Source organism: Daldinia caldariorum, assembly GCF_022478825.1.
Source record: "Daldinia caldariorum strain CBS 122874 unplaced genomic scaffold F4812scaffold_15, whole genome shotgun sequence".
In the NCBI taxonomy this organism is placed as follows: domain Eukaryota; kingdom Fungi; phylum Ascomycota; class Sordariomycetes; order Xylariales; family Hypoxylaceae; genus Daldinia; species Daldinia caldariorum.
In genome coordinates, this window is record NW_025953051.1 from 851,171 (window position 1) to 877,460 (window position 26,290).

Consider the following 26,290-nt stretch of genomic DNA (forward strand, 5'->3'; position numbering starts at 1 on the left):
ATGGAAAAGGACAATGCCAATCCCACTATCCTAAACACTTCACAGCTTCCGACAAGACAGCGTAAGAAGGGGCGAAGAGTACAAAGAGATGATGCGGCCAAAATCAGTAAAATCATACCCAAGCCGAAATATCTATCAGATCCCTTCTACGATATCTCATGGTCTGACGATACCGAGAGTGATGACGAGTTCACTGCGGAACCCATTGACGAACAGGAAGTATACGGTAAGACAATCATACTCAATATAAAGATTCACAGTGTATTTCAATCTTCAATAATGATAATAGTAATGGTGGAGTTACTGGGATCATTGTTTCCTCTCTCTTCTCACTTTTCATGTGGCATATTTGGATGTCAGATTTTCACTTTTTACCGCTCCCCCCCACGCCCAACTTGTTCCAGATATTCCACCTTGAAACCCATCATACTACATGAGCCTGTTCCAACATACAAAAAAGAAAAGACCTACTATACTGAATCTAGTAACTGACATTTCCCAGACTTGATATCGACAATTTCTGACCCTGAACATCCCCTTTCCTTAGGTCAACTGGCTGTGGTCAATTTGCCTGACATTCATATAACACCGTCCCCATCAGCAGGAGCGGATCCCAATGCTTTGACACGGGTACTGGTCGAGATTACCCCTACCATTACCCACTGTTCAATGGCAACCGTTATCGGCCTCGGTGTACGAGTACGTCTAGAGCAGGCCCTTCCACCCAACTACCGGGTGGATGTTGTGATCAAAGAGGGAACCCACAGTCAGGATGACCAGGTAAACAAGCAGCTAGCCGACAAGGAAAGGGTTGCCGCAGCCTTGGAGAATGACACATTGAAGGGTGTCCTGGCCAAGATGCTAGAGACTTGCCTATGAAAAAATACGTGTCATAGCCATGCAATATTGACCCAGCTGATGGCCGATGGTTCTTGAGCCATTTATCGAAATATGTATCGCTACACAAGCAACGATAGCGTTTACAACATCCCGCGTTTGGGGGAGTTTCTAAAATCGACATCTGAACTTCCTAAGAAGGACGAGCTGTGCATGAAAACCGGCCTATCGGCTGCGCAGAGGGGGCCATAGGTCGGGTCCTGCCTGCCGTGACACGCTCCAAGGCGGTAGCTAGAGCAGAGGGGTGCACACCGGCTTCGAGCCCGATATACTTGCCAAGCCGTTGCCTGTCACGCGCGGGATATACTCAGCGGTGTGTACCTGTAGGCTTGCTGCAAGATCATGTAGCTTCCCATAATGAGGAACTAATTAATAATCTGCCCGCCGTGGGGCAATTTAAGCTGATAGGCAGGCAGTGGGGTTTACTAAAGGCTGAGCCTACAAGATGCCTTGGTGAAGTGGCTAACCTAGTATACTCAGCTTGTGACAATGATTCGAGATCTAGACACTTCACCTAGTAGGTCTCTTGCTTTAGTCAAGGTTTAGGTTTTTAGCGTAAATTGGGGAATTTAGTGCTCATATTCTGGATATGGATACCTTTAGTAGCTTTCTAGACTCCAAAAGGTCTCGTTGTTCTCGCCGCAGATACACTATTCTGTCCTGAAAAAAGGGGACAGCGAAGATCATCTAACTTGAAATGAACCATACCTATTATCAATGCTAATGCATACAGGTACCAACCAACCTACCTAGTTAAAAATGCGTTACTTTAAGAAAAAAAGAAAAAAAAACCGACTCGGCCGGGTCCCCCCTTGTCGCTCTAAACACGATTTAGATCATAGATGATTTACGTTAAGATCAGCGATTTCTAACCTGGGTTTTTATTTATTTTCGCAACCGGGGGAACTTCGTATTTCGTATTTCACCCTAGGTAGGTACGCTAATAGCGGGCCCCTCCAACCAGTTCCAGTAATGGGGACAGGAACACACGAGGTGTTGAAGCTGTCTGTCTGTTCGTGCGTTGCCCGTGCGCCAAGAGGGGAGGGGTCAACGCTTTAGGACCGATTCGGCCGTAGGTGATGATTACAGGTGAAGGGCGAGTTTATGCTTAAATCTACGTCGTATAGACTCGTGTGTTTTAATGAGAAAGAAGAGAGGCTTGGGCTGAGCTTGCTCGGTAGTTGGAATGCTTAGATGGGGTTATTATTAGTAGTAACTCAGGTACCTAGGCAGGTTAGGTGCTTATGTGTTTTTATAGACTGGATTACGTTAATTGTTGATAATGCTTGCTATTGTCTATCTTGCTATTACCAAAGTTGGTCTATAGACTTGGGTATACGGATACTATGTGAAAAGACTCGTGGGCGGTACTGCCTTATTGGTTCACCGTGCTCATTCTTTGATTTTTGACATATTCCTCATGTCAGTTTAACCGCCAAGTAGGTAAGTTAGCCAAGTTACCGTTCAAGGTCACAATTCTTGTCGAGTTCCTCGTTCGTAGCCCCCCCTTTCCCCCCTTTTTCTTTGGCAAAAACCAAGTACTTCTACTATCACGAAGCCTCACACATCGATGCAAACACGAGCAGCTCTGTTTGATAGAAACGTACATCGCCTAACTAGGTACCTAACCTAATGCATAGAAGGAGATATATTTCCAAAGAACTCAAATTCAAATTGGCCTCAGTTATCTAGGTACATGCTTAATGGCAGACGGATTAGACCCAGGACAGTCGGTTTCTAGTATACATCTACCTATGGTACCTGCTTTTTCAACTTGACGAAACTGATAGTAAGCTTCATCTCGAGTCTTGCATGGCCCGGGCCTCATAAGTGGAGGGTAATAGTAAAGAATTCGTTTATTTAGTTTCTATACCAGAGGTAGGGTGCCGTGGGTACGCGAATATCTTGCTTCGTCGTATATATGACCAACCGTAAAGGATACATCTTTGCTCGCTTTCGTGCCAACTACCTGGCATATATCAAATACTTTTAGAATATGTTCTTCTCGTCTTCTGCCACGCGTACATTGCAATCCCGTGGTTTACTCCCGAGTGTTTTCTCTTTAATCTACTTACTAGTCGGTCGACTCGCTCGGCTCGGCTGGTGAACGATGTCGTGGTTCGTAATCCGAAGGCTCCGATGTGACCCTTCTATAGCTAAAAGAGACTGAAGGATAGAAGAAGAATAGCGCACTGTAGCTTCTTACTACTGAGTTGTTTAAGATTAACCTAGGAAAGTACACCTACTTCAACTCGCTTTCAATATCTCTTAGTCCTACCAAAGCGTACAGCTAGCTCGTCAATATTCTCACATTCAGCGACACTATAGCTCTACCATAGACAATAGGAGATCAAAACTTTAACTTCTAATGCTATTCTTGTTAATGTGACATACTATCGAAGCTTTCTCAGCCCAAAACAACTCTTCCCGTAGAAAATTACACAGACATACACCCGAACTACCTGTTATTACTCACTTTACCCACTCCCCCAACTCCATCGCCATATATCCCTCAAGGCCTCCCCCCTATTAATCGGCGAATAGCACCAGGCCTCCCTCGGCTCCTGTAACGAGAACGCACGGCGTATAAGAAGGGAACCGCCCAATGGAACCAGTCCCTGATTCGTAGGGACAAGACCCCCGTGTCCCGTATGCATGTAACTCAACTACCTAAGACTATTAACGCGGGAGACCAAATAGAATACCTAGAAGGGAAAGAAGAAGCTGCAATGTAGATCCTTTCACACATCTATACATCCCGCTCTCGCTCACATGACTCGAGCATCTTTCTATTCGTTGCGTCTTCCCTCTCGTCTCGTCTCCTCTTGCCTTTTCGTCGGGACGGCTTGCCATAGCATACCCTGCTACTCCAGTATGCCATGTCTGTCTCCCCCCTTCCCCCAATCCTTCCATCCAGCTTCCATTCCATCCCACACTTCCCCCCCCTTTCACTTTAAGTTTGTCTAATACCTACCCGGATAAGTAATCTACATATCACCTCAGATTGTCAGTCATATCATATCATATCATATCTCACGTCCAACAAAAGTCTATTATTATTATTGCCTTGATACTCACTTCCATATCAGGTACCCACCAAACCTAAGCTGACCTCGTGTATCCCAGACAAGAAGCGGCACGGCACAAGGAGACGTAAGCATACACACATACATACATACATACATGCCTCGCTACCACCACCCGGTCCCTCCCGATTCGCAGCACTATCCCCAGATTCACAGTCACCAGCCGGCCCACGAGCAATCTCTACATAGTCGATAGGCACGCACACACCATAAAGCGTGGTGTTGAGAGGGGATGGGAGGGGGAAGGAATGGTATATGCTTACCCCCTACCCTACCCACTAGGTTAAATATCCCACCGCACCGGCAAACAACAGGGAGAAGAACAAGACGAATAAGACGGGCGAGAGAGAAGCGGGAGGGGGGAGGGAGAGGGAGAGGGAGAGATCTGGGTTGGGGCACGCATCTGTTACCGTTACTAGCCGCCTAGCCTAGGACCTAGGTACAATACAATAAAGTACAATACAATACCTGCCCAGCCTATCTTACCTTAGTACCTAGTATAGGCTACTTAAGCTTAGGTACCCTCGTATACCCCTATCCTATCAGGACACATACAGCCACGCCCCCTCCAGACATGGGTCACACGCAACCCTCGAGGGTTTTTTTTTTTTTTTTTTTGAGCTTTACGCCCCAATCTCCTACTCAGCGTCGTACGCGCGTTACTCGCAACGAGGAAGGGGGGTTTTAGCTAGCGAGAGGCACGATTTCTTTTCTTTTCTTTTTTCTTGCTTGCTTTGCCATCCTTCTACATAGTAACCTTAAGGTAGGTACCTAAGGTACTTCATTTGCCGCGCGAATCACTGCTTGGGAATATTCCAGGTTAGTTGGTTGATCTTGGAGGCAAGTTTGTGTCTCTATCTCTCCGTCTTAACTATCGAACTACACTACATTTCGCTAGGTTATAGAGTTTTTAGATGGTCCAACTATACTAACTACCTAGGTAAGTAACTAGCTAGTGTTGCTTGCTTGCTTGCTTGCTCTTTACACATTATATATTTTCTTCTATTAAACCTATACACCGGCTTGCGTTTTGTGTGGGGTAGCCCTGTTGGAGCTGAATCCTTCTAGATCAGCCAAGTTGGTGTGGCCCAGAATCCAGTCCACCTGTTAACTCCCGGGGAAGGGGTGAAACCTTATCCGCTAATATGAGCCTATAACTACCTCCTAACCTAGACTATTTCTAACTGCAAAAACATTTTTGCTAGTCGTGTCGAGTCTAGACTTCCCTTTCATCTCTGCTAAGAGGGGCGCCTTTTAAAGAAAACCTAACATAGATCTCTCTCTCTGTATCTCTCTCTCATGGACTACCGAGCGTGCCGCTCTCCATGAGACTTTGATAGAATTCAGGCTCGAGGAACTTCGCCACGCTAACGTCCTCGCTGAGACCCTTACGCCTTCTGGTCTTGAGCACGAAGTCTCTCGCCGTGGCTTGGGCGTCGGCGGGCTGAAGCGGGCGTAACACGACCTCCTTATCGAGCGGATCGCCGGGTACCTTCTGCCACTTGTCGAAGACGAGACTCACCATAGCTTGGCCTTGTGTCTGGATACGGACGTCCGTCTCGAAACCGAACGAGTCGATCACCGGGATTAGGCCGTTGACGCGGTACAACGGCGTCCCTGCGATCGGACCATCCGATAGTACGTGGCCTCTTCGACGAGCTAGAACATTGTATAGTACGGGAACGGCATCCTGAGGACCTGTCATCGAGCACGAGTATAGAGGTTCCATGAGGCGTGGCGACGCCATGAGGAACGAGCTGTAGCACGCGCGTCGCGCGGTTGGGATAATCTGACCGCCGCCCCTGAAGATGGCTTCCTGTGCTAGTGACACGTCCATGATACGAAACTTGGTGTTGCGGATCGCTGTGGTTTCAATCAAAAGTTAGCAAGCTCTCTAAAGTTAAGGTAAACAGGGGTCATTGATCGGCGCCTGGGTTATTCTGTGTCATTGCTGAATATGGGAGGGGAGAGGGGGAGGTCGTTGCACACGAATGCAACAAGATGCTGTTCTCGAGACAAGACCCCTAGTAAGTGAGCCACGAATACGGGCGCTTCGGCAGGCTTTGTTGCGCCAGTGCCTTGTACCCCTGACTTGCGCAAATCTCGCCTTACGGGTTCGATAGACGATGTCTGATCGAATCTGCACACTGCATGGAGTAGGGTCCCTGGTCCCAAGAGCTCGTAGCTTACGTCTTGGCAAGGCACGGACATGGGTCGCAAGCCCATGTCTGGAACTTGGCAAGCTGTCTAAAGCATGTGATAGGCTGATCTCCACGTTTGTCGTAACACCATCTTAAACGGTCCTTCGATGCCTAGCGCCTTGGGTATTTCGAGCAGGAGACACAGGTTGCTACACTAGTAGCAACAGGATATCATGGCGTCTCGCTCGAGTGTGTGTTAATGGCTTGCGAGTAATGAGGTGCCAACTCCGGCATGGTTGATTTGAGGGTGATACCCATGTAAATGAAACTTGGATCAAAGAAGTTCCAATGAGACGTGGTGGGAAGCGTGAGATCGACGCTGGGTTGAGTAGAAAAGACAAGGAAAATGTAACGGGACGTAGGTACTCACGTTCTTCACACAGAGGGCCTTCTCTGGTAGCCCAACTGAATCCTTGGCGAATGCTCTCGCGCACACTCCTCAGAAGCGTCTTATCCACCTGCCGAAAAAAAAATTAGGTATGATCCAAGTAGAACAAGATTCTAGAATTGTGAGGCTGAAATTGTAAAGATATTGCCGCAAGCAAACCCGTTGGGTGACACTCCACGCTACGAGAATCACATGTGTAGTAAGACGCCGAGCTTTCAGGGTCACAATATGGTGGGGGGAAACGACATAACAGCCAACGTACCTCGAGCGTGTCGTCCTGCAAGATGTTTGGACCCTTCTCATCCGGGCCGAATGCCCAAATGCTTCTCGCCGCCAGCAGATCCCATCCGTACTTGTCCTGGAAGAATTTACCCACTTTACGGGCACCGTCTTGCATCTTGACGCGACCGCTCTCGATATCTTCCGCGATTCCGTCGTCGAGCGGCTCGGCGACCATAGTAATCTTGTTTTTCTTATTCGGTGTAATGGCGTAGCATTTGGTAGCTGACATCTCATCCACTGTCTCACAGAAGCGCGTGACGGGATCCGAAACTTTGATCTCCATATCTGCGTACAACCGTCGCAAGTCGTGTAGGACACAGTCCATATACAATTCGCCAGTGCCTAGGATGATGTGCTCGCCGGATTCCTCAACCTTGGTAGTGATTAGAGGGTAGCTTTTGTTAATCTTCCGCAAGCCGTCAAGCATCTTGGGAAGCTCTGAGGGGTTGATGGGTTCGACTGCTACCTTCAGAACCGACTCTGTGAAATGTGTGACCGGTCTGAAGATGTAGGCTTCCTCGTCATCCTCGAATTTCGGCGGTACTATTGTTGCCGACTTCACGATCGAGTTGTCAACACCGCTCAGCAGCACCCAGTTACCCGCGGGAACCCCATCAGTCTCAACGTTGTATCGTGTCTCTGCGATGTAGACGTTCGAAATGGTAGCCGTAGCCATGTCTTCCTCATCGTCGATAGAATAACCCTCTCCGAGAACTCGTACCTGCATCCCAGGTCTCGCGATACCGCTCATCACCCGACCAAATGAATAGAAGCTTTTAGCATCCGAAGAATTGAATAATTTTGTGATGTGTACGACCAATGGGCCATCTTGGTCGCACTTTTTCATGGATTCGGCTACCTTGGTATCCAGGGGGCCGGTGTAATACTGTTCCAGTTTGCGTTCCGCCGCTTCTAACGGAGATGGAATATTCTTGACGATCATGTCGACAAAGCCAGTCGACGGGCCGAAGAACTGCTCACAGACCAGCTTGAGTAACACCTTGGCGTCCGTCTTGTACTGTGATGGCTTGAGTACTATGCCCAGCGTCGCCAGCACGTTCTTTAGCTCTTCGGGACTTTGACTGATAGTGTGTGAGAAAACCTTGTAGATAGGCTCCAAGACAAAGTGGATAAACGACCTCTTTGCACGTTCTTCGCCAGGCAGAGGTTTCCTGCTGAAGGATCTCTTCTTCGGGTTGAAATAGATGTCGCCCCAGAGGCGTTTGGCGAGTTCCTCCGTGTTCACGCCGGGGAAGCTATCCGCATACATCTTAGAGAATGACTGTAGTGTAAAGCACCAACCCATCTGGCTACATGCGAATAATACATTCCCCTTCTCTGGGCTTAATCGCTTCTGGTCTCCGGAACCTGGCCGAGTATTTTCGATGATAGTATTCACCTCTTCGACGACGTGTTTTAACTTGAAATAAGCATCGCTCGGCGGCAACCTTAGTTCTAGTATGAGCCTATCGACCTTGTTGATGATTAAGGTCATGGGGATATCCTCAAGGACGGCATGCTTGATGATCTGCTCCGTGTTAACCTGAACTCCTTCGACCACATCCACGACCAGCGCAACACCATCCACCAGTCTTAAAGCTGCAGCAACCTCGTCCACAAAATTTACGTGACCCGGGGTATCTATTATGTTGAACAAGTGGGACTTGCCCTTTGTGCTCTGCAATACCAAGCTCATCGGCGCCGCCTTTATGGACAGGCCCCTTTCTCTCTCCACCACGTGGGTATCGGTGTATCGTAATTCCTCGTCTCTCTTTCTTCCGGTTCGCTTCTCTAACCTATCGGATATATCGTGCGTCTCGAGGACCAACATATCCATAAACGCGGTCTTGCCATGGTGTAGGTCGCCAGCTAGTGCTATGTTTCGTATTTGATCGGGGAAGTTCATAAGATCGGTCATGAAATTGCGGTCGAAATGAACGGGAGGGAGGTCGGCTTCTTCGATAGAAAACTTCTTCACATCGACGGGGGCAATGATAGGTTGCGAAAGCGGTTGCGCATCCTCCTCTTGCACCAAGGTCTCGACATCAGCTCCGTATACTTGTTGCGCCGTCGGGTAATATTGCTTGTCTTCGTGTAATATCACCGCATTCGAGGGCCCTTCATCGTCCACTTCCATTAATTCCTGCCCCGTAGGTTCGGCTGCCTCCTCGGGGTATTCGTCATCGAGATACGCGCCCGCGTCAACGCCATGCTGGGATTCTTCCTCAGATGCTTCGGCATCCTCCCCGATGAAATTTCCGAACCTAGTCGAGATAGTTAGATTGAGAGCAGGAAGAGGGCAAGGAGGGCGAGTGTATATATAACATACTCATCATAAAGGTCATCCATGGCGTAGACAAGGGTTAGGCGTAGGTCAATGGAGTTTGTAGGTTGGGATAGGGCGATAGCTTTGATATCGCGCTTCAAAAAAGTTACAAAGTCGAGATGAGATGCAAGGCTGACAAGGTTGGAGCGCGTTCTACATGTACCTATGTATGGTGTGGCTAACGAGAAATTTATATGTATATAGGTACATAATGTACTTGGTGCATGTGGCTAATGACAAGGCTGGGTCCAGACTGGTACGAAGTACATAGTACGTAATTTTAGGTACATTGAGTATGTACTGGTACAAAGGTACATGCACTTTGGTGCTCCGATCAGCGGACAGTGGCCCGGAGTGGCTTGACTTTTTAACCTACCTCTCCGGCCACTATAAATTAAGACCCCACCAATCTCAGGTCCGAACTTATCAGCCCCACTATCCGATTCGGACCCTATCCAGGAACACTAGGCGATTTCCTTACCTAGGTCGGTTCCGTAAGGTAAGGTACGGCAGGCGAATTGGCTCTTGGGAGTGACCTAACTGCAGTAAGTTTAATGAGTACTATGGTATCGTGCAACCATACCCAGGCCATTCAGGGATGTAACTGCAGATCCGCTATACTTCGGTAGCACAAAAGCTAGCTTAAAGATTAAAAGATAAAAAAGATAAATAAAACGGGAGGGGCGGTGAATATTTCATATTTCCCACCATCTTTTTAAGACTAACTAACTAACTACAATATATAAACTTGACTTTCTTTTTCCTGCTTTTCCGATTAAGCCTTGAGGTATTCCCGTCGTTAGCTTCATTACCTAGGTACTCAGCTTTGTGTGTCTTGTCTTCTTCTTCGTTCAATATGTCTAACCTTCCCCCCGTCTATATCGTCTCAGCTGCTCGAACCCCCGTGGGGTCGTTCCTAGGGTGAGTTTTGTTTTGCTTGTTTCTCCTTAGTTTTGTTTCTCGTTACGAGCTTTCTCCCCCCCCCTCCTTTGTCCTTCGATGTAGAATGTAGCCTTATGAAGCTAACCCTCCAACTATTAGAACGCTTTCGAGTCTCAGCGCCACTCAGTTAGGGTCTCATGCTATTAAGGGTATGTTTCCTGTCTCCTGTTCCACCCCCTTACTTAAGTTACACGCGTGGCTTGACCAGGATAACTGATACTGACTTGATGTATCTAACAGCTGCCGTTGAGCGAGTCCCCCAGATTAAGCCTGAAGATGTAGAGGAGGTCTTCTTCGGCAACGTCCTATCTGCCAAGTATGTCCTGATTCTTACATACCTATACCTATATCTATACCTATATCTATAGATATCCACGAACATAAAAAGGGGAATCTAACGTTAGGTATCTAGTCTCGGACAAGCACCCGCTCGACAGTGTGCCCTCGGTGCTGGCCTTCCCCAATCGGTCGTCTGCACCGGCGTCAACAAGGTCTGCGCTTCCGGTCTAAAAGCCATCATCCTAGGTGCCCAGACCATCATAACCGGCAATGCCTCCATCGTCGTGGCCGGCGGCACCGAGTCCATGTCCAACACCCCCCACTACCTGCCCACCCTCCGCAACGGCGCCAAGTTCGGCGACCAGACCCTCGTCGACGGCATGTTGAAGGACGGCCTGACCGACGCTTATGCTAAGGAACACATGGGTCTCGCCGGCGAGCTGTGCTCCGAAGACCACACCATCTCCCGCGAGCAGCAGGACGAGTACGCTATCGAGACCTATACTCGCGCCCAGAAGGCTACCGCCGACGGCATCTTCTCCAAGGAGATCGTCCCAATCGAGGTCAGCGCCGGCCGGGGTAAGCCTCCGGTCCAGATTACGACCGACGAGGAGGTCAAGAACCTGAACCCCGAGAAGCTTAAGACGGTCCGCCCCGCCTTCAAGCCCCAGGGTGGTACCGTCACAGCTGCCAACGCCGCTCCCTTGAACGACGGTGCCGCTGCCGTCGTCCTCATGTCCGAGGCCAAGGTCAAGGAGCTAGGCGTCACGCCCATCGCCAAGATCCGCGGTTGGGGCGACGCCGCTCGCGAGCCGCAGCGCTTCACCACCGCCCCGGCCCTTGCCATCCCCAAGGCCATCAAGCACGCGGGGCTGACGGAAAAGGACGTGGACTTCTACGAGATCAATGAGGCCTTCTCGGTCGTGGCCCTAGCCAACATGAAGCTCCTCGGCCTCAGCAGCGACAAGGTTAACGTCTTCGGCGGCTCCGTCGCCATTGGCCATCCCCTCGGCTGCTCCGGTGCCCGCATCGTCACCACCCTCACCACCGTCCTCCGCGAGAAGAAGGCTAAGATCGGCGTCGCCGGCATCTGCAACGGCGGCGGCGGCGCCAGCGCTATCGTTATCGAGAACCTCCAATGACTATCATCGTACGAAGAGGTCGGAAAGGATGACGTGGTGGTTCGCCCAAGAAGGGATTCGCGGATATAGGTACCTGAGGTAACGAATGATGAATGTGGAAAACGCGTTATGCTACCCCCCTCCCCCCGGATCTCTATGACTATTACTACCTGAGTAATGCTGCAGCGTACTGGTCTACAAGACATATATAACACATACGACCTGTTTAAATCCTGAGATGAAGAAGAATAAAATAAAATAATAAATAACGCATAAAATGAAGGGCAATTTCTTTTTCTTGCTCGAGGATCGGGGAGAATTAATCAGATTTAATACATACCTCCTACGCAAATCTACCTAGGTTAGTCAACCTAGCTTAGGTAGTAATTCAAAACGATTTTTTTGAAATCCCCCATCATTATTATAACTTGATTGACTTGGGCATCTGACCTATGCATATCGTATTGTTCCTATGCTATGTGCTATGTGCTATGTGCTATATGCTGTGTGCTGACCCTGGTGCAAGTACGTACAATGCCATTCTGTGCTCGAGGGTTTGTCTCAGCCTTTCCGTGGCCATTAAAGCACTAGGTATTGCAGTACCATGCTACCAAGTAATAAATCAAATAGGTATTGTACCTATTAATTAACCTAGCTACGATGTGCGTTAACGTCAAATCGTCGCAAATCACAAACCATAAAGACCACCATTCCATTCGTGCACAACGCGATAACATTAGGTTGTGTCTGTTCGGTCTGCGTAACTATAATACAGGCAGGCAAGCAAAGCAAAGCAAAACAAAACAAAACAAAGTATAACGAAAACAGCACCATCCATCCTAACCGATTTGATTTGGCCTTAAACTTGCACGTATGCAATAGTTCGTTAAAGAGGAAAAGAAAAGGAAAATTAAAAAAAAAAAGGCTGGTCTTCCACTTAAAAAAGTGCCAACGCCCCAGCGCCAAGTCGTGATGCCTTTTATGCTTCATGCGTAATCAAATCTTCATCACCGTCTGCCTAATTGCTGAGTGTTGGGATGCTCAGCAGAGTCGAGGACTGCTCGAGGAGCAGGACACGAAGGGGGGATCTGCCTTATTCTACCCCTTCCATATTCTCGCTGTCGTCACCCCGGCTGTTAGTGTTGGGCAAGATACCGTCCTTAAGCCACTTCTGGAAGCCCTCATTAACCTTCTGAACTTCGTCCTGGCTCATTCCCCGCATCCAGGCATTGTTCATCACCATCTTCTCTCGGAATCGCTGCCCCCGGTGTTCGGTGATGGCGCGGCGATACTCCTCAGCTGCAGCCTTCTCCTTTTCATCCTCGGGTTCGGTGGAGTAGATGAAGAACTCGGATGTATCGTTTTCCCAAACGATCTTGTTAGAATTAAGACAGATGCGCAAGACTAGGCCGTCTTTGTAGACAAGTGGCTTTGGCACATTGCCGTCATCAGAGTCGGCGTCAGTAGATGGTAAGTTGCGAGCAAGGACTGTCTTCTGAAGGCGAGAGCGAGGCACCCCTTCGGTAGGCTCTACACGTATATACGAGGAGATGTAGTACTGCCATCTGTCCAGAAGTTCCATCTCATCCATGTAAAATGTCGTCTCGTCACGTTGTAGCCATCGTGTCGTAGCCTCGCGCTTCTGCGGGAACTATACGTAAGAGTTAGCAGCCGATCAGGCAGAATTTGTAGACAGAATAGGTAGCACTTACCCAGCAAATGACAAACATGTCGCCATCCTTAATGCACTTTTCTGCGTACTTGCGAGCGCTGATCTCAGCTTGGTAGCTGGTTACGTCGTTATGACGATTGTTTAGGAAGTGATGAATAAGGTCTGGCGTCTTCTCTTTGGAATCAGGACTGGTGCACGTCAGAGAGAGACGGCATAGCGTCTTCAAGAGGTCTTGGATCGTATATAGTGTCCAGCCCTTCTTGAGGTAGTAGTGACGGAGTACTTCCTGGTATCTATTCTCGTCTATCTCACCGGTGATATAGTCCTCGATAAGTTCGACCGTCTTGGGCCAGAATGAGGCAGGGTCGTTCTCGTCGAAGTAATTCAGTTCATTAACGGCGATACCGAGTTCCTTTGCAGGCTTCTTGCTCTTTGATCGGGCAATTTCTTGCAGGACGCTTTCCTTACTGTCCTTGACGTCCTTGAGACGTTTGTAAAGCGTCTGGAAAACAGTGAAGAAAACATAGATCGTTTGGTTGCAAAAGAAATTGTACCACGGACGGGGGAAGAGCCCATCAGCTTTCAACTCCCCGTCGATATCCAGGAGCGGATTGTTTCCCTTAACAACCGTCGCCCGAGGAACTATCGGAAGCCATCGTTCATTAGACTGCTCAGCGGGAACAGAGTCCTCTGGAGCATCCGCCATTTCTTCTTCGTTCGCAGATCCAGCGTCTGGAGTTGTCTCTTTGCTACCCGATGCGGCGCTGTCCTCCTTTTGATTCCTAGTCTTGGCACCGTTACGACCGGGGTCTAAAACGCCGCGGAGCAAGTCGGATTTTTTGCCGTTGCGTCGGGAACGACCGTTAGTCAGCTCGGCAGGAAGCTGTTCCTCGGCGTCTTCTTCGCCAGAGTCGCGATCGATATCATGGAGGCGGTCTTGGACCTTCTCTTCTGACAACTCGAAAAAACGTGGAATAAACCACTCGAAAAATTCAACGATCCGCTCCTTCTCCGAGGCACTATGATGGCCATTATTTGTACCATAGAGGACCATGAATCGAAGCAGGTCTAGAATGACCTCCTGATCGCTCAACTCGTACGAAAACTGGTAACGTGGGACCTTATTCTTCGAGCTACGCAGACGTCGCTGTTCTTCGTGCTTTGTCTTAATAACATCCACGAGGTGCTTGGCGGAGAGATTTCGCTTGTCATTTTGCTTAACTTGGATACCCATGTGGTCAAGACTCTTGAGGTGCATGATCTCGGTCTGGGCTTGCCATACCTTCTCCCACTCTCTCTGCGTGAAACGCCATTCCTCATCTTTTTGCTTGAGTCGTGCGAGGACTACAGGAACAACAGCGAACGGATCCGTAAACATATCGCTTACAACATCAAGACCTTTTTCGTTACCATATATCTTCTTGAGGACGCGCTTGAAGATAGAGGTGCTGGAACCGCCAAGTCCCGGTGGCATCTGGAACGTCTCTCGTTCTTGAGGCGTCAAGTTCAGCATCTGCTGAGCGATCGGCTCCAGCAGCTGGATGCACTTGACATTGGCCTCAATGTTAAAATCGTAATCGTGGCGCTCCTCCTCGATACGATGGAGACCCTCTTCGAAAGCATTTTTGCGGTGAGCGACGAAGCCAGAATCTTCCGAAGCCCAGGTGGGATGGGATGCCCACTCGTCGTTGAGAACAGCGTTGCACATCTCGTCACGGCCGCCGCAAGGCTTGAGTTTTTCCTACAACAGCAAACGTTAGCAAATAACGTAGAATTTCAAAATGAAGACTAAACTTACCCTGCGAGGTAGTAATCTGTAACTCGGTCCAATAGCCCGACAGTTGCTCAGCGAAACTTTTTCCGTAGGCGGCCTAGGTCTATTCTCGATGACCTCGTCAAGACCTTCATATCCCACGAAATTCTTGAACCAGCCCATAAGCTCAGCGTTGCCTCCGATGAACTGACTGGATTTATGAACGAGATCATTAGTGTCGATCAAACTCTGAGAGTACATGTTGCAGAGCTTCAAGAACTCGTTCATCGTGGAACGGTTTCCGATATATTTCTTAACCTTCTCGAAGAATCCCAATTCATCCGCAGTTGCGTTCGCCGACGACGTAGGAGGGAGAGGCTCGGGAAGAACGGGTGTAAGTGTGGGCTCGATAGATTGTACATCTGTTGCTAGAGGCTTGTGGTTAAGCTTCGGTCGCTTGCTGGCAGGACCTACTCCCGGAATCGATCGCGATCCAGGAGCAGGGCTATCCGCAATAACAGGCGCTGGTGGTGCAGCTTGCTTCTCATTGCGAGGTCGCTTTTTATTATCCTTGCTTCCGCTGGCAGGAGGCGCGAAGTTTCCAACGGGAGGCATCTTTTGACCGTCTCTCACGTTGTGACTAGGCTGCGGCGTCGTCTGCGTGAGGCCAGTCATGGCAAACACGTCTTCAGCTTTCGCACCGTTAGCCTTATTCGAAGCTGCTGACTCCGGTAGAAATTGTTTAAAATCTTCTAAAAGGTCGGGTGCGGTATTAAAGAGAGTGGTAACTTGTGCATAGACGTCTTGAATAGGTTTTTGTTCTCGTTGGTAGGTCTGAAGAATCTCAAGAAACTGCTTGTAGATTTCGGGTTTATCTTGGAATCGGTTCTGCGCGTGCACCAAAGTTAGCATTGCAAGTTTTGTTTAAGTGAATTCCACCGTGCAAATTTTTGTGGGGTAAAAGTAAAAGAGAACTGTTTGTTATTAAAGTGACTTTTTCGTTTTAATGTGCTTTTAACTTATTATCAGCCTTACCTTGATTTTATTCACGTAGCTTATAGCGTGATTGAACTCAACTGGACCGCGCTTTTCAATATTTGCTTGCTGCTGGTTACCACCGCCAGGTCCCCCTTGAGAACCACCTGGTGTTGGTGTAAGAGCGTTACGAGTTGTGGGACCGTTAGGTGTTGTAGAATTATTCTGCAGTTGAGATGCACCGCGATGTTGCTGATTTCCTACACTGGGACCGTCAAATTCTGACGCCTGGGCTTGTGCAGCTCTGAACAAGCTTGGACCGTTCGGTGCAGGTGCGCTAAAAGCAGCTTCTGGGCTTTCGATACTGTGCTGTGGTTGCGGATGTTGCTGCTGCCAATTGCTTGCACGATGGTTGAAAAAAGGTCCGGTCGCTCCGGGTTGTCCATGCGCGCCGTCGCCTTGGTTGACTCTGCCTGTAATCGATTGAACCGTGGTTCCCATGGGCGTAGTGACTCGGATCGTGTTTGGGTCGTTGCCTGCACCGCATTCGATTCTGTATCCCGGAGGAAGAAAAGTATTAAACCCTTGAATGAGATTTGGATGACCAGCGAAAAGTTCTGATACGCGGTTGATCACACCAGGCGTGTCAATTCTGAACCCTTCCAGTTAGCGTATATATTTATTATATTTGTAGCCAGGATTTGACTAACGTTTGACTTTTAAAATCTTTCATGATATCTAGAAATTTATTATAGACGTCCGGTTGGTCGGAGAATTGTACCTTGACCTGGTCTAGGTAGCTGAGGGCGTCCTGAGAAGACTATACATTAGTGCATAAAGCAGACAGGACAATCGAGATTGGAGATGGATATGAGTATAAGAAATACACTTAGGGATTGCCCCCCCAAAAGAATAAAAAATAAAAAGGGGTTATTCCCAAGAAGGCTCAAGAGGTTTGTTGCCCATGCAATTCTCATGGACCAAAGTACCAAGAAAGATGTTTGAGTAGGGAAGTTAGAAATAATAGGGTATTTTGAATATAGTGTAAAAACGAATATGCCTAGCGGCGGCGGCGGCGTCGGCGGGAACAGCAACTACCCGTCCCACATAAAGAAATAACGAACGCGAAAACAAAAGCGTGGGTATAAGTCTACCTCCTCTAAACAAAACTCTATACGATAATATGATAAATGGTGGTGGTACGATAAAACGTATTGGACTTACATTAAGTATAGGCTGCTGCCCCTGCGGTATGGCACTAGCACTACCGTTGGGTAGGGGGTGGCCTCCTGGCATCCCAGCACCATTCCCACCGAACGGTATACCCTGTGAGGCTCTGCTTCCCTCTTGTTGTAGTGGACCACCAAACAGATGTGCTGCAGGTCCCGAAGAGTTGGAGGGGCCCTGATTGTGACCACCTATGGCTCCGAACATCTGGTTCGATGCGTTCTGGGCGTTATGCGGGAGTGGACGGTTCGACTCAGCTTGCAACGGACCGCCGAACGTGTTTACATTTACAGGTCCGGAAGGAGCACCGAGAGGGATAGGAGGTCCCGAGCCTCCGTGAGTCGCCAGAAGACCTCCAGGACTATGAATGGCACCGGGGAGTCGCGAGGCGACGGGTTGATGGATCTGTAACGACACGGTATTACTCTGGCGGGGAGTTCCAGCAGGGAACTGATCCCTCTGGTGTCGCTCGGCCGACTCGCGATCGCGGTGCGACATTTCCTCGGGGTGAGAGTTCATTTCGCTTTAGAAAGTATGAATCTGATTAGTTTAAGATGTTAGTATTTGCTGATTGAATGTATATTGAAATGCGCGCGTTGCTATCAACAAAACCCAACGAGGGCCAAGTCAGGAGACTAACAATTCGAGAGCCGAGCCTCCAAGCCTCAAGATAAAAGGAGAAGGGCCGAAATCGCAACTTCGCTATAAACTATGGAGAACTTACTTTCTACATGGATACTATTCTATTGAAGAGAACAGAGCGTAGTTCGTAATGGTATATTGTTGATTTCTAGTGGTGAGAAGGAAAAAAAGCTGAATGAGATCAAGCCGCGACAGCTTGGAGACAAGGTTTCTGCCGTGCGATCAGCGGCGGCCGATAACGAGCAAAGTGGCTCCTCTTTATTTTATTACGCCAGTCACATGGAGATAAGAGAGCAAACGGGCTTTCTCATTTGCTCCAAATTTAGCTTAGCGTTTAGTGGAGATTTAGGGAGCTGTGGTATCATGTTATCATATATGTACAATACCTAACGTACCGACCTCGGTCATTAGGTAGGTTAGATAGGTACCTACCTGATACAGGTAAGTTAGAGGAAAATGAGTTTTCCAACAAACACTTATTAGTTTCTAGGTAGACAAGTGTCATGACGCATTTTAAAATACCTATTCGTCACCTCAAATTCATAACATGATTTGTTTCTGTAAGTACAATAGGTCTAGATCTACTAATTGTATACGTCCTAAAGTCTCTTTAACCTCTATTGTCTCAACCCTTGATTCATCATACACCAACTCTCGAGAATCTACGACTACCTAATACTACATTCATGGCCTTGTCCGTTATGCTTCCTTACCTTAGGTACGATATCAACTACCTGAGGTATTCAACCAACTTAGATTCTAACATATCGCCCTACATCCAAGTCGCAAGTTTAATAAGAGCCCGAATATTAGATTTTAAAGATCGTCCATGCCAGTAGTCGTATCCTCCTATACTCCATTCAACGATAAAGTCATCCCAACATAATACATAGCAAGACCATTAATAATATACTCGTCGCTCATCCAGTCTGATAATAGAGTTCCAAGTAACGTATCACACCACATTGTAGACGTTTAAGATTATACATAATTTCGTACTCCGTTCAAAATCCATAGTTCGCCGTTCCCAACTCGGCTCGCGATGCTATCCACTTGGATCCCGTCAGGTTGGATCTGAAATTGTCAGTACTTACACTGGCTATTCGAATACCGAGGAAAAGAAGCTTACCACTCTAACACCATCCTTCATCTCCCACCATATTTCTCTATCTCCGTCAAGTAATGTCTTGACCTTCTCTCCCTCCTGCCAAGGACTAACAGAAACCACATGCGCCTTTACAAACCTCTTCAGATTCATGTGAGCCCTGTCTTGCCCGTCTTCACCTTCGTACGCGTTCGCGCCCAGCGAGTCATAGTCCTTAGGGTCTTCCCAGGGCTTGCGCGGGAGCTTCTCGACGGCTGAATTCCGTGGGGCGAGGACCGTGCTGTTTTTTGACGAGTCGTCAAGACGGGATGATACAGAGGCGATGTCGCGGGTAAACCCAGCGAATATGTTAATGCTACGGTCTCGACCCATGACATCAGAGATAAGAACTCCTCCTTGAGGAGGTGGCTGTTCGGAGCCGCCAGGTTGTTGCGACGGTGGCATGACGGGGCCGATATCCATGAGGGGCTTCTGCGCGGTCATTTTGGGTCGTATACCATATGGTAAGGCGACGACGTATTGGGCGGATGCTGTGGTTGCTAGTAGTGGGATACAAAACAGCGCCAAAGGCTTCATATTTGAAGAAGCTAGATTGTAAATGGAGAATATAAGTTGATATAGAGGAACTAGGTATTGGAGTATTAGAGGGCAGAGAAGGTGGAGGCAGGCAAATCAATCCAGCCGCTTGGGTTCTAGATAAGGTTCCACTAACTTTAGGTGCGCATAGTGGGCCCCGGCATGACATCACCCTCGAAACAAACAACAAAATCCCCAAATTGGGCCCCATCCAGTGACCAGTCAGCTAGCTACCTAGAGGTTAGGTACATTTCTCGTGTCCGCGCAAGCCAATACTATACTAATCTCGTCCTGACTGGTAAACACTTGCATGGCAGCACTTGCAACAGGCTAAATATAGCTATATTTAATTAACTGTTAATAAAAACTAGACGGCGGACCATATGCCATTAAACCGCCAAGAATCTAATGACATAATCATAAGGCTTTTGTTAAACCTCCGTTAAGCCCCCGTTTAGCCTTCGTTTAAATTTTTTTTATTTTTTTTTAAATTTCTTATAAAAAATAGAAAAAAAATTAAAAATGTTATGAACCAACAGCCGAGGAAATTACGTTTAAGCTTAAAGCAAGGCTTTAATATTTTTTAATACGAATAAATCTCGAAATAACTTTATAAAAAGTAATAATTTAAGTGATTTTATGTGATTTTATTGTCACGAACCAATAGCACGGGAACTATACTTTATATGGAAACGGGGTTCTTAAAACGTACGATCAAGCGGTTAAATCTCGGATAACCTGATAAAAGGTAATAATCTCGTTAATCTTAATGATCTTAGTAATTTTGGCGAGATCATTAAGATTAATAAGATTAATAAAATCACGATAACCTTAGGAAAAGAATAAAAGAAACTTACAAGCATATTTAAACTATTATATATTTAACCATTTATTTATATTTTTTTAACTATTAATTTAAATTTTATATTTAATTTATATAAGGAAAAAAACTTTAAGCTTTTTTAATAAATATTTATAATATTATATTATATTACGAACTAATAGCACGGGAATTATACTTTATATAAAAGCGGGGATTTTAAAACGTACGATTAAAAAAACGGATAAACTTTAATAAACCTATTAAAAAGTAATAATTTTAATAATCTTAATAATCTTATAAAATCATTAAGATTATTAAAATTATAAAAGCTTTAAGCTTAAAATAAAGTAAGTTTATAAATATTTAAAATTATTATATATTTAAACATTTATTTACATTTTTTTAATTATTAATTTAAATTTTATATTTAATTTATATAAAGAAAAAAACTTTAAGCTTTTTTAATAAATACTTTTAACATTTAATTAATATTTAACTTATATTATTACTATTTATTTAAAATTAAAACTTTTATTATTATATTTTAATAAATTTAAATATAAATTTATTATATTTTAATAGCTTTTTAATTAATATTATTACTAATTAAATATAATATAAATATTAATTTAAATAATAATATCCTTTTATTTATCCAAATTAACTATAATTTATTTGTTTTAAAATATTTTTTAAATAAATTCCTTAAAAACCAACTTTTAATAAAAGTTAATTAAATAAAATAAAATAATAAACTTAATATATTACTTTTTAATTACGTATTAAAATTTATTAATAATATAATTCTAATAAAAACTAGGTCTTAAGCTAGATTATTTAAAAAAAAGGTAAAAAAAATTATTAAAACTTTTAATAAAGGAAAAAAAAGGGGATAAACTAAAAAAGAGCAAATAAAAATCTTAGGAAAAGGATTTTAAAGAATATATAATGTTTATTAAATATTCGAAAACAAGGTAAAAGCTTTAAAAAAAGAATTAACTTAACTTAAAACCAAAAAAAGCAAAGACCCTAATAAAGATCTTAATAATAATCCTAATAATAATTCTGATAAAAACTTTAACCCATAATTTACAAGGCGATAAGAACTTATGGTTCCATTACCATCCGATAAAAAATTCAAGCCCTCTCCGCTATCCAAATACAATAGTACCACTAATATAAAAACTTAGCTCAGTACAACCAAACTTTACCTAACTTTCTTTCGAGTTAATTTCAATAAGGACGAACATAAAGTATTAATTATATATTAACATCTTAAAGGCAGTACTTTTAAATGACTTTAACCTATTATAAATAACCACTTTAATAATATTTAAAAGGAAATAAAAGAGTTATAATATATTTTTAATAAATATTTTAACTTTAAAAACAGGATAAGGTTAATATTTAATAACTTACTTAAAAAGGAAAATGCTTAAAAAGTTATTTAAAACCTTAAGTAAATTAAAAGAGCTTTATAATATGCTACTAAATTCAAGCGATTAGTAACCATTGTTCAACTTCTTAAAGATATTTAATTTAATTATTTTTATAAAAGATTAATTATGTAAATCAAAAACAAAATCTTTAAAAAAAAAAGATTTAAATATATTAATAAGTATATTAAACGTGCTATTATTTATAATAAAAGGTTATATAAGAGATTTTAGGAAAAGAAAGTTAAGAAACTTATTTTTATTTGCACTAAAAAAAAAATTAAAAAAGTTAACTTTAATACCGTTAAAATGGAAAAACTTAAAAAAAATATAATTAAAGTTAAATATTATAACTATAATAAAATAAGTTATATATTTAAAAATTATAAAGTATTATATAAGTAATTTAAGGTATTAAAAGAATAATTAAAGCCCTAAATTATAAAAGTAATATCTTTAAAAACATTTAATATTTAAATCTTTTAAATTACCCAAAATATTAAGAATTACGTTATTATTAATAACTATTATTTTTAGGAGAATATTTATAAATATAATCATTAAAATTGCTTATATTATTTTAACGAAAAAAAGAAAAGAATAAGGGATTAATTTGTATTTTAATAGTACTTATTATCCATTAATACCGAAAGAAAATAAAATATAAATAAAAATTGCCTATAAGGAATGTTAAATTATATTAAAAGATAATATAATCACGAACTAAAGGTTTAAATACCCTTAAAAATTATTAAAAATAATTTAAAAGAAAAACTTTAAGTAATAATTAATTAAAATAATTATAATAAAAACGAATTTAATAAGATAATAAATCTCATTAACAAATAAGAAATTATTATAAAATAATAAAAAAATAAATAACCTTTTTACGAATTAAATAAAATAAAATAATAAATAATAAATTATTAAACGTATAATAATAATATTATAAATATAAATTTAAGATAATTAATTAAAAATAATCACGTTTATATTTAAGAATAAATTATTAAAAGAGAAAAAAAGTAAAATAAAGAGTTTTATATATTCCTAATAGATTAAATAACATTAATTCCCTTTATTATAACTCTCGTTTAACTATAAAAACTTAAAATATAACGTTTCTTAATTATTAAAAAATTGTAAAAACGGGAAGTTATATATGTAAAAAGAAAATCTATTATACAAATTATTAATAAATACCTTAAAATATAAAAAAAGAAAGTATTAGCTACTTAAATTAACTTAAAGATAATAAAGGTTAATATTTTAAAAATAATATATACTTTATAAAAAGCTATTAAAATTAAATAATCTTTAGATATTAATGGATAAATTCCTATTTTTAATATTAAAAAACCTAATTTAAAATTAAAAATATATATGCACAATTTATAATAAAACTTAAGACATAAAAAACACTATAAAATATCTTAAATATTATGTCCCCACAATTATTACTAAATATATAATTTAATTAAAAAAATACGGGATTTTAGCTTAAATTAATTAAAAGATATTTATTTATATACTAATAAAAAGATATTAATAAAATCTAAATTAAATTTAAATTAATCCTTTTAAAAAGCATATAAGTAAATAACATAGTTTTAAGTATTACATTTTTAATTAAAAATAAGCCCCGAGCTTACACACATTATAGTAAAATATAAAAAAATTATAATTAATATAAATATAAAATACATATAATCCACAAATTTATTACTTTAAAAAAATATATAGAATAATATAAAAATATAAAGGTATTTAATAAGTCCTTAATAAAACTTATAGAAAAATAATAAAAACAGCTCGAAAAGAAGGATTTTAATAAAGAAAATAACTTTATAAATTTTAACGCAATTAAAATTATTAACAATTACTTATATATCACAGTAAAATAGGAAAATCAGAAGTTTTAAACACTAATTAATTATAAATATTTAGTAAATATTATTAGCTTAAATATAATTAATAAATATTTAATTAATTATTAAGAAAAAGAACTATTATATTAAAGGTTAATAATTAATAGATAATTAATTAAATATAATAAAAGATAAATTAAGTAAGAAGTTATAAATCTCCCGATCCGGATTTAATAAAAAGATTATTTAATTTCTTTTAATATTGTAAATACTTAATATAATATAGTTTTAAAAAAACCTTAATTAAAAACTAATAACTTAAAAATAAACTAGCAGAAAAATACTATTAAGTAATTATTACCAGAGTTAAGTACTGAAGGTTATAAATTTAAGCATTAAAAAGAAGTTAACTTAAATAAATTTAATATAGTAGTAAAAAGGTATATATTCGCGGCTTTCGAAAAAGCTTATAAAGTAATACCTTTATATATATTACAACTTGCAAAATTAATTAAAAAAATAAAATAATAAAAAATAATAAAAAGAAAAATTAAGGTAATATATAATAAATTTATTAACGTACTTAAGAAATATTAGAAAAAATATCCAAAACTATTTACTAAAAAACTAAATATTAATATAGGAGTTCTAAATTATAAACCCTATAATTATAAAATAAACCTTAAAAAAGGATAATTACTTAAGTTAAATAAAATATACTTATTAAATACAAATAAATAAAAGGTATTAATTAAAATTATTAAATAAAAACTTAAAAAAGGATATATATAAAAATTAAACTCACTAATAAAAAGCTTAATCTTTTTAATATTTAAAAAGAATAGAGATAAAATATTAAAATTAAATAAAAATAAAAATATAATATATTAAAATATATATAATTATTAATATTTTAACTTTATTATCAAATAAAATAATTACCCCCTACTTAATATTAATAGTTTAATAAAAATAATAAAGAATGTAAAATAGTTTATAGTTTTAAATTTTAAAAAGGTATTTTATTTAATTTAAATAATTAAGGGTAATAAATGGAAAATAGTAATACAAACCTTTTTTAGTCATTATAAATGCTTGATTATACCATTTGGACTTATAAATGCATTAATAATATTTTAGGGAATAATTGAAATTATATTATAAAAATTTCTGGGAAAAACAGTTTTTATTTACTTAAATAATATTTTAATTTTTTCTAAAACTTTTAACTAATATAAAAAACACGTGAACAAAATATTAGAAACTTTAAATAAAGTTAATTTATTAATAAATCCAGAAAAAAGTAAATTTTATATATAAAGGATTAATTATTTAAAATATATTATTATACTTAAATAAATTAAAATATAAGATTAGCTAATATTAAATAGCATTACTATTATATAATAATTTCACAGTTTTACCAATTATAGTAAATAGCTGATAAAAGACTTTAATAAAATTATAAATTTTATTATAGTTATTATATAAGGAAAAAAAAAAACTTTCTAATGGATGTTAAAAATAAATAAGGCTTTTAAAGAAATATAAAAAGCTATTATTAGCAATTTAGTAATAAGATTACTTAAGTTAAATCAGTTAAAATAAATTTATATAAATAAATTTAACGCAATTATAAGCGTAATTTTAAAATAACTTAAAGATAATAAGATATAACATCTAGTAGCATACTTATTTAAAACTTTTAAAAGAGCTTAAATGTAATACTAAACTTACGATAAAGAATTACTTATTATTATTACAACATTTAAAAAATAAAAATATTAGCTTAATGGAATTAAGGAATTAATTATAATATTATTTAATTATAATAATTTTAAAATGTTAATAATTATTTAGAAACTAAGACTTAAGGTTTAAAAATAAGTAAAATATTTTAGTAACTTTAATTTTAAAATAATTTATATCGTTGGAAAAGTAAATATATAAGTAAATGTACTTAATAAACTTAACGGCGTTAACACGAAAGATATAATAGAAAAAAAAGTAATATTTATATTAAATGGATAAGGAGTACTTATTTTATTAATATTATATTTTATAAAAAAAGATAATATATAAATAACATATATTAAAGAAATATTACTTTCGGAAAAATTACTTATAAATATTTAAATGGGAAAAAGTGTAATTATATACTTAAGTAAAATATATATACTAAAGGCTTTATAATATAAATTCGTTAAAAAATATTATAAATATTTATTATATGGATATTAAAGAATCTTTTAAATTATATAATAAATTATTAAAAATTATAACTTTTTAAATTTACCTAAAATAATTAAAGAAATAATTAATAATTGTAATATGTATAATAAAATTAAGGTAATTAAATATAAGCTATATAAGCTGATTTAACCTATAGAAATTCCGGATAGAACTTGGAAAACCATTGCATAAGATTTTATCATTAAGTTATTGTTATTAAAAAAACTTATAATTAATATACCATATGATAATATATGGGTAATAATTAATAAATTAATTAAATACGGATATTTTATATTTTATAAAAAATTAAATATAATTAAAAATTTAACTTACGCATTTTTTAAGCATATAATTAATAAATATAAATTATTAAAATGCATTATTTTAAATAGAAATAAGTTATTTATATTTAAATTTTGAATTAGTTTAATAATAAGAATAAATATAAAATAAAAA

The 26,290-nt window shown here is 40.3% G+C and overlaps 5 protein-coding genes across 5 annotated transcripts; 2 read left to right on the forward strand and 3 right to left on the reverse strand.

Moving 5' to 3' along the window:
- Positions 1 to 879, forward strand: F4812DRAFT_461836 (uncharacterized protein; the record flags this gene model as incomplete). The annotated part of the gene is made up of 2 exons (XM_047937933.1): positions 1 to 226; positions 503 to 879. 2 exons carry the CDS (start codon positions 1 to 3, stop codon positions 877 to 879), a joined length of 603 nt encoding a protein of 200 aa, XP_047787837.1.
- A 3,766-nt stretch (positions 880 to 4,645) lies between these two features.
- F4812DRAFT_439109 (P-loop containing nucleoside triphosphate hydrolase protein) lies at positions 4,646 to 9,304 on the reverse strand. The gene is made up of 4 exons (XM_047935045.1): positions 9,184 to 9,304; positions 6,835 to 9,118; positions 6,555 to 6,642; positions 4,646 to 5,846 (listed from the first exon to the last, which is right to left on the reverse strand). The coding sequence occupies exons 1-4, from the start codon at positions 9,201 to 9,203 to the stop codon at positions 5,281 to 5,283; spliced, it is 2,958 nt and encodes a 985-aa protein (XP_047787838.1). The 5' UTR covers positions 9,204 to 9,304; the 3' UTR covers positions 4,646 to 5,280.
- Positions 9,305 to 9,622: 318 nt separating this feature from the next.
- On the forward strand, positions 9,623 to 11,972 carry F4812DRAFT_439110 (acetyl-CoA acetyltransferase). The gene is made up of 4 exons (XM_047935046.1): positions 9,623 to 10,101; positions 10,222 to 10,271; positions 10,363 to 10,438; positions 10,535 to 11,972. The coding sequence occupies exons 1-4, from the start codon at positions 10,037 to 10,039 to the stop codon at positions 11,541 to 11,543; spliced, it is 1,200 nt and encodes a 399-aa protein (XP_047787839.1). The 5' UTR covers positions 9,623 to 10,036; the 3' UTR covers positions 11,544 to 11,972.
- A 643-nt stretch (positions 11,973 to 12,615) lies between these two features.
- On the reverse strand, positions 12,616 to 17,668 carry F4812DRAFT_461839 (uncharacterized protein; the record flags this gene model as incomplete). The annotated part of the gene is made up of 6 exons (XM_047937934.1): positions 12,616 to 13,173; positions 13,235 to 14,935; positions 14,993 to 15,835; positions 15,983 to 16,574; positions 16,633 to 16,742; positions 17,147 to 17,668. The coding sequence occupies 6 exons, from the start codon at positions 17,666 to 17,668 to the stop codon at positions 12,616 to 12,618; spliced, it is 4,326 nt and encodes a 1,441-aa protein (XP_047787840.1).
- A 568-nt stretch (positions 17,669 to 18,236) lies between these two features.
- F4812DRAFT_439115 (uncharacterized protein) lies at positions 18,237 to 19,542 on the reverse strand. The gene is made up of 2 exons (XM_047935047.1): positions 18,921 to 19,542; positions 18,237 to 18,865 (listed from the first exon to the last, which is right to left on the reverse strand). Exons 1-2 carry the CDS (start codon positions 19,470 to 19,472, stop codon positions 18,773 to 18,775), a joined length of 645 nt encoding a protein of 214 aa, XP_047787841.1. The 5' UTR covers positions 19,473 to 19,542; the 3' UTR covers positions 18,237 to 18,772.
- Between the last annotated feature and the right edge of the window lie 6,748 nt (positions 19,543 to 26,290).

Bases quoted from the DNA above. Each gene is read 5' to 3' on its own strand.
- F4812DRAFT_439109 (XM_047935045.1), bottom strand. From the start codon at position 9,203: ATGGATGACCTTTATGATGA. The intron at 9,119-9,183 runs GTATGTTATATA...TATCTCGACTAG, and splicing joins ATGGATGACCTTTATGATGA to GTTCGGAAATTTCATCGGGG. The intron at 5,847-6,554 runs GTGAGTACCTAC...TTGAAACCACAG, and splicing joins AGGCCCTCTGTGTGAAGAAC to CGATCCGCAACACCAAGTTT.
- F4812DRAFT_439115 (XM_047935047.1), bottom strand. From the start codon at position 19,472: ATGAAGCCTTTGGCGCTGTTTTGTATCCCACTACTAGCAACCACAGCA. The intron at 18,866-18,920 runs GTAAGCTTCTTT...TGACAATTTCAG, and splicing joins TGAAGGATGGTGTTAGAGTG to ATCCAACCTGACGGGATCCA.
- F4812DRAFT_439110 (XM_047935046.1), top strand. From the start codon at position 10,037: ATGTCTAACCTTCCCCCCGTCTATATCGTCTCAGCTGCTCGAACCCCC. The intron at 10,102-10,221 runs GTGAGTTTTGTT...TCCAACTATTAG, and splicing joins CCCGTGGGGTCGTTCCTAGG to AACGCTTTCGAGTCTCAGCG. The intron at 10,439-10,534 runs GTATGTCCTGAT...TTAGGTATCTAG, and splicing joins GGCAACGTCCTATCTGCCAA to TCTCGGACAAGCACCCGCTC.